Here is an 11,553-nt window from a genome sequence, read left to right as displayed (position 1 = left end):
TAACAAATTGTCAAAAATATATATGTTGTATATCACTGAGTAAAGTAAGTTTAGTATTTATATAAATTTATACTCAAAAGTTGGAAAGATTATATTTGAGCTTAACAATTTCTATTGATAAGAAATATTTAAAATTGAAATCCCGCGCGTGCGCGGGTACAAATTCTAGTATATATATATATATATATATATAATAAAATAGACCATGAAGCGTCGAGCCTCATGATAACAGGGCCTGCTCAATTATTTTTTGGACCCTGATTTTAAAAAATATTTGGACCCTATTCCTCATACTAAAAAAAAAAAATTTGGACCCTAAAATTAAAGGAAAAAGTCTAAAAATTAAATGGACCATGTGCATTTACACCCCCAGCACATGTATAGAGCTGGGCCTGCATGGTAACATACTAACATAGCATATATATACATACTATCTTGCAAGTATTTTTTTTTCTTTCACTAGTACATATATATAAACGTTTTCAAATAAAAAGTTATTAAAACTCAATTCATAATGGACTTAACTGATTTGAGTTATTTGAGCTCATTGAATTTGCATGTGTAAATGTGATAAGCTAGCAGTACCACTTGCTTGTGTTAAGAAGAGGATCAGGACTGCAGGAAGGACAGCGAGGGTGGAGTTTAACGAAAGTGGCTGAGAAGAGCAGGAAAGAGACGTTAAGGAAAGACTTTGTGGCATTGAAAGTCTCTTATTTCCCTTATCTAATAAATAATGAACTACGTGTGGTTTTATATTTAAGTACTTGTCGTTTTAAGTTGTTTAAGAAGAATGGTGTGTCGTTCAGTAGTTAAACTATATAAGCTGAATGTGTTGCTAGGGTTTTGGGGTATCAAATGAATTAAGAAGAATTTCTATTTCTGTCTTGTTGTCTTCTCTCTTATATGTTCATTATCTCCTTCTATTCTCTTCTCACTCTTTTAATCTTCCTTGTTAAGTCCATACTTAACAAATTGGTGCTTTTCATTGAGAGCTATGGCTCCGTCTTCTACTCAAGTTGCTCAGTTAGTTTCGGAGGTTGAAGCGAAGGTTTCAGCGCTTTCCTCGAAGCTCGATACCGCCGTTCAGGGTCTTCAAGAGAAGTCGACGTCTCATGATGATGCGATGCAACGGATCTTCGAAGCACTGGACCAGATCTGCCTTGATATGAAAGGGATGAGACCATCCACCGATGCAGGTTCAGGGGTTTCAACGGAAGTCACAGGATCCACCGCACCGTCACAGACGGTACCGCCTACGGTATACGTTACTCCTTCTACGCCGGTTAAAAACAAGGGTGAAGGACTCTTACCGCTTCCCCCTTTAGCGGTTCCAATGCAGTTGATGGCAACTACTCAGAGTTCCAGCAAGTACCAACACTTAGCTCTGCTTGATTTGCCTGGCAGATCTCTTGGTTCTCCAGGAAGGCGGTTAGATCCACCGGTTTTTGAGGGTCAAACCCCAGACGACTGGATTTTTCGCATGGAAAAGTTTTTCCTGCAACGTCAAATCATCGAACACATGAAGGTGAACGAGGCGATGGAGTGTATGGCAGTAGGCGCACTGGTTACTTGGTTGCGCGGGATACAGGTGAGGGGATCATTTCGAGATTGGCCGGACTTTAAACATAAGTTTAGGAAACGATTCATACCAAGTCATGGTGGATCTATGGTGTGGCAGTTGCTGAGCATCAGGCAGATAGGATCCACTGAAGAGTACAGAGAGCGATTCGAAGAGTTGATTGTGGAGGTACCACACGTGACGGATGATTTATTGGAGGGCATCTTTCTCAAGGGAATGCATAGGAACATTCGACACCAGGTTATGCGAACTATACCAGTGGGTATTGATGAGATCGTTGACATGGCTCGACTCATTGAAGAACAGGAAGCGGATTGCACTTTTGCTCAGGCTAACCACAACTCTAGAGGTGTGGTTCGTACTAATTCTGCACCGACGTTACACCGTCAGTCAAACACGAATCCTGGTACTGGTGGGGAGTTCACTCCTGCGAGGAAGTCTTTTGAAGGAGGTCGCAATACCAGGAAGGTAGAACCAGCAAAAGGGGGTCCAACGCTTGTTACACTTATGGTGATTGATACTTCCCAGACCATCGTTGTAAGAATCAAAAGCTCAAATGCTTGGAGCTAGGGGAGACCAGCGGTAGCAGTCCAACTCCTGAGGATGAAGAAGAGTATGCCAGTGATGAGGAACCGGATCTCAAGGGTGAAGCTCAGACTCTGATGCACTTATCCTTGCGATCGATGGTGGGATTAACCACAGAGAAGTCTATGCGGATGCTAGGCAGAATAGGCGATCAAGAGGTGATCGTCCTTATCAATTTTGGGGCTACTAGCAACTTCATCTCCGAAGAGACAGCGAACAGATGTTCCTTGACCATCACACCTACGAGGGGATTTGTAGTAGCTGTTGGTGATGGACAAGTCATTACTGGCCAAAGTAAGTGTATGAGTGTGCCATTGTCTATTTAGGGAGTGAAAATCTCAGAGGACTTCTTCTTGTTTGGGTTGGGTAGTACAGATGTAATGCTTGGCTACTCATGGCTAGAAACCCTGGGCGAAACACGGGTTAACTGGGGACTGCATACATTGAGGTTTTGGTTGGTGAACAGTGGATTACCTTGTTGGGAGACCCGGCATTGCTATGTCAGGAGATTTCTCTTAACTCTTTGGTGAGAATCATCAGACAAGGAGACATGGCTTACATGCTTGAATTGTCTGAGTTGTTTTCGGGTCCTAACGGCACCAAGGACCAACCTATGGAACCCGTGATCCAAAAGTTGCTGCACAGGTACAAGAAGGTTTTTCAACTTCCTCAAGGCTTACCACCATCCATAGAGCGTGAACATGCTATTACCTTACAGCAAGGCACCGCACCCATTAAGGCTAGACCATACCGCTACTCTTTTACTCAGAAAAATGAGATGGAGAAATTGATAAGGGAAATGTTGGAAGCTGAGATAATTCGCCAAAGCATCAGTCCTTACTCAAGCCCTGTACTCTTAGTTAAGAAGAAGGATGGTGGCTGGAGTTTCTGCGTTGACTACCGCGCACAGAATAAGGCAACGATCCCAGATTGCTATCCTATTCCCATCATAGAGGAGTTGTTGGACGAGCTACGAGGAGCAGAGATTTTCTCTAAACTTGATCTTAAGTCAGGGTATCACGAGATACGAATGAAGGCTGCTGATGTTGAAAATACAGCGTTCCGCACACACGAAGGACACTATGAATTTTTAGTGATGCCATTCGGCCTCACCAATGCACTAGCCACATTCCAATCAGTCATGAATGAGGTTTATCGTCCCTTCTTGCAATAATTCATTTTGGTGTTCTTTGACGACATATTGGTATATAGTCCATCGGTTGCAGCTCACGCACAACATTTAGAGATGGTATTGCGACTTTTGGTTCAACATCAATTCTACACTAATGAGAAGAAATGTTGTTTTGGGAGCATATCAATTGCCTATCTAGGCCATATCATCTCAGCCAAAGGGGTTTCGGCTGATCCTGCCAAAGTGGAGGCTATGCTGCAGTGGCCACAACCTATGAATATTACAGAGCTTCGCGGGTTCCTGGGCCTCACGGGTTACTATCGCAGGTTTGTTGATGTCGCAGGTTTGTTGATGTCGCAGGTTTGTTGATGGCTATGGCAAGATAGCCAAGCCTTTGACTGAATTATTGAAGAAGGGTAAATTTGAATGGAATCCTGATGCTTCAGAGGCCTTTACATCCTTGAAGAATGCTGTCACCAAACTTCCCACTCTTGCCTTGCCTGATTTTGATCAGCCTTTTATCATTGAGACAGATGCTTCGGGCACGGGTATTGGAGCTGTCCTATCACAAGGCAAACGTCCCATAGCCTTCATCAGTCAAGGGTTCTCTAACAAGGAAAGAATTAAGTCGGTGTATGAGCGAGAACTTTTGGCCATTGTCTTCGCAGTTGACAAGTGGAAACATTACCTGACAGGGAAAAAGGTTATCATCAGGACAGACCAGCGCAGCCTTAAACACTTGCTCAATCAGAAGGTGGTGTCTGCTATACAGCAGGGCTGGGCAGCAAAGTTTGTCAGTCTGGATTATGAGATTGAGTACAAGCCAGGCAAGGAGAACAGTGTAGCAGACGCATTGTCTCGTCGTCCTGCACAAGAACAGTTACTGCACATATTGTTACTGGCTCCTGCTACATTGGAACGCGCAGAACTACGTCGTCAGGTGCAGGCGGATTCAGAGCTTCAAGGCATTTGCTCTCAGATAGGCGTGGAGTGACAACTGGTGATGGCTACAGTTTGCTACACGAGAATTTGTACAAATCGGGAAGGATTGTCATACCGGTGGGATCTCTCTTCATTCCAAGCTTGCTAGCTCAGTTCCACTCAAGTGCAATTGGTGGGCACGAAGGGGTCCTTAAGACCTACAAGCGATTATCTAATGAAGTCTGGTGGAAAGGACAACGGAAGGATGTGGAGGAGTTTTGATATGCTCAAATTGTAATACCCTAATGGTACTAACAGCCTTGCAGTTGTAATACTCTAGGGGTCGAATCCACAGAGACTCTAGTTCACACAATAGACTTATTATTCTTTTAATTATGCTAAATCAAAATATTAAATTAAAGACAATGCAAAAACATAATTAAAAGTATTGTAAATTCAAAGAATCAAAGAGCTAGGTCTAGGGAATTTTTCAGGAAATTAAAGAATATTAAATCAATAAATTACTATGGTTCAAGCAATTAAAAATCAGATCTAGAACTCTAAACTTTTTTGTAAAATAAATCAGTTCTCACTGCAAATATTATCTAAATTTAAAACCAGAAAATCCAAATCTCTTTGCAAAATTCTAGGTAATAAATCAGCTTTAAAAACAAGTTTAGATTGCTCACAAAATCACCAAATCAAATCTCTTTGCAGAAAGTAATTTTGCTCATCAAAAAGTTTTATCAGGAAAATCAATTATATTCTCTTATCAATTTATTTTCCTAAGTTATTAATTCTAGGTGATCAATCAAGAATCAATATGAAAAACAACCTAACATGAAGATCACAGAAGATAATGAACCCTAAAAATAATAGATCTAATAAACCATAAAAACCCTATGAAAAACCCTGAACCTAACAAACAAACTACTCAGATATGTTCAATAAAGCACAAAACATCTTTCTGAATAATAAGCAATTGATATTAAGAAATAAGAAAGGAGTTCAAAAATCTTCTCTCTACAGATGAAATCAGATCTGTCTCTCCAAAGCTCTCAATATCTCTTCTCTCAAATAGGTTGCAGAATAAAACTTAGGTCTAAACAATGACCATAAAAATCCTATAAATACTCTAAAACACATCTTGGGCCTTAATTGCAAATAAGGAAAACTTGGGCAAATTTTGTAAATCTTCTAAAGCTTGTGGAGACAACTTCCGTTTGGCTTTGTGTCAGTTGCATCGATCGATGCTGAGATTGCATCGGTCGATACATAGTCTTGATCTCGTCTCCCAGCTTCGTTGATCAGCCTTCATGCTTTGATTATGCTCCAAATCGTCCTTTTTAGCTCCTTTGTGTTCCATCCGTTCCAATGAGTACCTAAACCTATAAAGATTCAAAAACAACCTAGAAAACAAATCAAAAGACTCAAAAACACACTTATACCATGGTTAAAAACCACAAAAATCATGATATATCAACTCCCCCAGATTTAGCTTTTGCTTGCCCTCAAGCAAAACAGAAACTTAGGCCTGTGAAAGAGGTTTGAAAACATGGAATTCACTCAACTGCAGGTAACTGTTGTTCGCACTCTTCATCGCCTTGATCTTCAAAACTTACTTCATATACTTTGTCAATTGAAAAGCATCAACATTCCTTACTCAAATCCCACAATCCTCTGGAATCTCTAGTCTCACCATTGTCATCTCATTAAATAAATTAAAGCAAGTACAGGTGAGTTATTAGCTTGGTGTATCAATCAGTGGAATATGGACTCTCTTCAGGCCAAGACATTCTTCATACATCTCCTTTCCTCTCCTTTTTCTCACTTCCAATTTTTTTCTTTTCTTTTTTTTTTTATATCAAAGGTGTAAGCGAATACCGGGGTTATCGGTAATTTACCTACCCCTCGCTTCCAAGCTTTGTGTGATCATTTGACTCAAGAGTAGAATAATGGGGTCACAGGTAATTTACCTACCCCCTCTAAACTGATCAAAATCATTTCATCTTTTATTTTATTCTCCTCTTTTTTTTTTTTGATCATTCTTTTTTTTTTAAGTACTGAAGGGAAGAGAGAGGGGAGATATACTTTGAAAACTTGCACTGTCTTGTATGGCCCGAAGAAGAAGTCTAGTCCACTGATTTCCAACTCCAAAGTAAGAGATTAATTCCGGTTAAAATTCTGATAAAAGTTGAGACAACGTTAGTTTAACTAGATATCTTTTGAATAAAGGCTTTCAGGATTGTTGATACAGCTCATAGCTTTTCCAAACTTCAGTTCTGAGATCAAGCTTAATCAAGATTCATAAGAGTGTTAGCCAAAGAACATAAACTATTAGTTAGAGATCCTAATTCCAAAAAGAAAAATTTGAAAAATTTGACTCAAAAATATGGTTTTGACTGACACAACTGAAACTAAGAAAGAAAAAGTAATTAGTTAGTAACTAGCCTCCCCCAGACTTAAACAACATTGTCCCCAGTTTTATCAAGCCTAAAATTGACTAAGAAAGCAAAATCAAATTGAAAAAGTAGTAAACAAATGAACCAGATTCGTGTTACCAATTGATAGCCTCTGTGTCGACCGATGCAAAGGTTGCATCGATCGATGCAGAGGCAAATCGTGCGAGAGTCTGACGTATCCTGTTAGTTGCATGTTAGTTGTGTTTCTCTCATGGATGTCAGCACTGTTAAGAATCACTCAAACACAACATTAAATGCAACATGATAGATAATGGTTCATAATGCAATACAAGTTCAATCTGAAACAAATGACAAACTGACTCAAGGAAAAACAAAATGACTCAAAGTGAAAGAGAAAAAGGATAAAAGAAACTGTAAACAGAAGTAGGATCAACCCTCAGAACCAGCATCACCACCAGCAGCGTCAGCATCGCTACCACTAGCTCCAGCAAGGGGAGGAGAATGGGATCTGCGCCTAGTGGGACGGAAGCAAGCAAATCGAGAAATCGCGTTCCAGAAGGTACGCATGGTGGATGTCTGGTACTCCTGGTAGTCTCCCTGACTCATAGTACGAGAAGGTTGTGGTGGCTCAGGAAAAGCAGGAAACTCAAATGCTGCAGTGCCAGATGAAGAACCAATCTCAAAACCCCCAGCAGGGTGATCATTAGCAAAACCATCAGCAGGTGGCTCATCAGCAGCAGCAGTGCTCTGATGACGAGAAGGTGATGGTATAACAAAATCAGAGGCAGGAGGAAGAAAACGCAACTGCTCTGCATCCTCTCCAATAGTGGTGAGGTCTGGTCGCGGCAATCTGATCAGATGAGTACCAGTAGAATCACAAAAATGCCATAGCATCTCCCTCTTCATCCAAGTAGAGTTCCTCATATGCTCCTCATCAATAACCCTCCTCTCAGTACAAATGGAGACAGAATCTGTAGCAATACACAATCTCTGAAAGATAGGAGTAAGTAGACTCCAAACATGCTCTTTCTTCCCACGCCCAAAAGCCTTGACCTTCAGAGAGATCAAATGGTCGGCAAACACTGCACCATAGTTAACCCTCTCAGGATCAACCCATCTATCATCCTCGGCAATCAAATCATAAATCCCAGATGCCATCATGTGCAACTCAATCACTCTCATCTTCCCAGGTTCCATCATACACAAAATAGTGTTGGCTATGGCTCTAAAAATGTACCTGATCACTGGATGCCTCACATCAGTCATAGTAGAACGTCGGGAATCATAATCACCAGTACCAAAGTAAGACCAGAGATGCGAGACATCTACAAACTCTCCTGGAAGTGAAACTCCCTCTGGCTCTCTCCTAAAACCGTAAATGTCACAAAGATCAGGTAAAGAAATCTCATACCGAACTCCTCTAATGAAGAAAGACAGCCTTCCTTCACTAGCTTTCGGGACCTGCTCGTTCTGGTACAGAAGGCGGACTGAAGCCATGAATTGCTGGACCTGCTCCGGAAATAAGTCATAGTGGCGAGTGCACATGGTCCCAAGTCCAATCTTCTCCAGAAGTCTCAGTACCTCATCATGAATCCCAAGCCTCGGTATAGTAACAAGATCAACGAACCGAGTTGGCAGAATCTCAACCTTCAGCCAAGCATTGTAGAATAGAGTCTCATACTCTCCCCAAGCATCAAGTAGCGGTCTGTTGATGTACTCAAGCTTCTTAACTTCTTCAACTGGACGTCCTGGCCAAACATACTGTGGTGGAATCCTTTGTCCTTTTCTTCTTGGCCATGGGTCATGACAATTAGCTAGAAATGGTGCATCAAGAGCTAGAAGTGGTCGGATTGGTCTCAGTTGAACCGGAGGAGGAACCACCGGCGGTGGATTATCGGTCTGGCGCGGTGGAGCGACGCTGGAATTGGAGCGGTGAAGTTGCTTCGATCTCTGGCTGGTCGACATTGGCTCGAATCGCAAATCTGAGAAGGGAATCGAGTAGAGGAGACAAAATCGAGTGGAATGGTGCTTGGAATCATCGGATTTGAGCAAGAAACGTGTGAGATACGATCAATCAAAGTTGTGTTCTTTCGGTTTCGATTTCAGATGAATGTGGCGAAGAAGACGAAGTCGTGAAGCTTAAGTCGCGATTTTAGGTTATGTTGCATCGATCGATGCTGGGGTTGCATCGGTCGATGAAACTGTTGGGTCGATGCAACTGGGCTCAGTCCGGCCCACCACCAATTCGATTATTTCAAACCCATCAGCCCGTTTAGTCTTCGATCCATTAAGAGCACTGATCCTTGCATCGACCGATACACCTGTTGTGTCGATCGATGCAATGCCACTTTATGACTTGCTTGTGTAAAGAAGAGGACCAGGACTGTAGGAAGGAGAGCGAGGGTGGAGTTTAACGAAAGTGGCTGAGAAGAGCAGGAAAGAGACGTTAAGGAAAGACTTTGTGGCATTGAGAGTCTCTTATTTCCCTTATCTAATAAATAATGAACTACGTGTGGTTTTATATTTAAGTACTTGTCGTTTTAAGTTGTTTAAGAAGAACGATTTCTCGTTCAATAGTTAAACTATATAAGCTGAATGTGTTGCTAAGGTTTTGGGGTATCAAATGAATTAATAAGAACTTCTATTTCCATCTTGTTGTCTTCTCTCTTATCTGTTCCTTATCTTCTTCTACTCTCTTCTCACTCTTTTAATCTTCCTTGTTAAGTCCATACTTAACAAAATGATGAGTTGGCCATATTTCTCAATATCCCACCCATCCACCTTCATATTAGTGCATGCATGTATTGTCGAGTTCGTGAAAGAATACATATCGAGTGCTTTGGTAGTGCTTTGGTCAAGGTTTTCGCCAATTGAATGTGAGTGGAAATGAGAGTGTGGTCAATTTTCCACATAGGATTTTATCTTGAAAGAAATTGTATTTGTCAAGAAAACATAATTTGGAAAAGGTTTTCTTGTTTATTATGAATGGCTATAAGGCTCTATATATACACAAAGATATATCAATAAATGATATATGTAAATCTTCCTAAATATATTCAATCAAATCATCTATTAAGTGCTAAGATTTCTCCTTGATTCCCAAGGTAAGAGATATGATTTGATTACCAAATCATATCCTACAATATCCTAACACCCTCCCTCAAGTTGGAGCATGCCGCTTGCAAATGCCTAACTTGAACATAATCATGTCCTCATCTTCACATCTCGGTTTCGGTATTCATCACAGTGTTATACTCCACCGTTGAGTCATCTTGGTTTTTTTTCTTGCGAAGATCTGATTTGTCGATGTCACAACACAAGAATTGTGTGTGACACAAGGATTCATTTAAATCCTTCAAGTCGCGTTTTTGTTTGTCAGGTTTGTCGGATTTGTCGGGTTCGTTGGTTCGTCGGATTCGTCGGGTTTGTCGGATTCATCGGGTTCGTCGTGGTCGTTGGTTCGTCGGATTAATTGGGTTTGTCGGATTCGTCGGGTTCATCGTTCTGCTAGAAGAACGTAAGATGGCAAAAACTTCTTCATGTTCATCTTCTTGCTTTCCACTGTCGCATCTTTTCATCATCGAATCTAGGCACTGTCTTCATCGTTGTCATCTTCATCACCGTCGTCTTTGACGTTCGAACGTATCGATCCACAAGGATTGACTCGCTCTGCTACCATGTCAAGAAAACATAATTTGGAAAAGGTTTTCTTGTTTATTATGAATGGCTATAAGGCTCTATATATACACAAAGATATATCAATAAATGACATATGTAAATCTTCCTAAATATATTCAATCAAATCATCTATTAAGTGCTAAGATTTCTCCTTGATTCCTAAGATAAGAGATATGATTTGATTACCAAATCATATCCTACAATATCCTAACAGTATTCGTTAATGTTCTTCATGTGTTTTACCGACTTATTGTCATAATCAAATTGGCATAGGTGATCATTAAAAAGAAAAATATACCACCACTCAAAAGATATCTGTAAACTTGAATGTATGGTTATTATATTGTATATAATCCCTATATCTACTTTTCGTATCTTTCGTGTTTATGCTTTTTTTTTTTTTTTGTAAAATGTGAATTTTCATTAATGAAAATAAATTGTACTGGTTACAATAGCCTTAATACTTTATATGTTTATGCTTTATATGGAGATAACAAAACACATTCACTCAAAACCGATCAAATTAAACGATATGTAGGGCTATAAACTATTACACTTTTAGATGGTATATAATTTTGTATCAATTTGGGAGAATTTTATTGTATCAACCTAAATTTTGGGGCTAAGGCAAATTTTCATCCGACTCTTCTCAGGTCCGCACATGATTTCACTACAAAACAAAATTCAGATTAAATAAATTTATATATATACTAGATTTTAATCCGCGGTGTACCGCAGACATATAAGTTTTATGATAATTTATATTTTATGTTGTGTTTATTTGTTAAGTATTAGATGTTTTGTAAATTGAAGAATAACTAAATTTTCCAGTTATTTTACGGCTAAATGTTTATATTATTTTTTAACCCGCAATACACCTCATGACCATTTGTTTGTTATATTTAATTTTTTTGTTTAGTGTTTGAGATTCTTTTTTATTTTTAATTATTATAACAAAAAATAAGGGATTTAAATACATAATAAGTAATTTATATGTTGTGATTAAGTCTCATTTTTCCTAATGATTTAATTATTTAACACAATCGTAGTTAAATCAACTTGATTTTATGTCAAATATTCTAATATTAGTAGTGTTGACAAATAATTAAATGAAGATTTAACCCGTATTAAAACAAATTTAATACTCATATGTTACATAATAAGTGTCATTTTGGCACTTTGCACATAAATTAAGAAAACATATTAAAATATCTCTTATACCCTTAAAATTGAAA

At 39.4% G+C, this 11,553-nt stretch overlaps 1 protein-coding gene across 1 annotated transcript; it reads left to right on the top strand.

Moving 5' to 3' along the window:
• LOC104733865 lies at positions 995 to 3,338 on the top strand. The gene is made up of 4 exons (XM_010453400.1): positions 995 to 2,030; positions 2,108 to 2,458; positions 2,540 to 2,612; positions 2,705 to 3,338. The coding sequence occupies exons 1-4, from the start codon at positions 995 to 997 to the stop codon at positions 3,336 to 3,338; spliced, it is 2,094 nt and encodes a 697-aa protein (XP_010451702.1).

The sequence above is a fragment of the Camelina sativa genome, chromosome 12, assembly GCF_000633955.1.
Source record: "Camelina sativa cultivar DH55 chromosome 12, Cs, whole genome shotgun sequence".
Lineage (NCBI taxonomy): Eukaryota > Viridiplantae > Streptophyta > Magnoliopsida > Brassicales > Brassicaceae > Camelina > Camelina sativa.
This window is presented reverse-complemented; position numbering and strand designations above follow the sequence as displayed.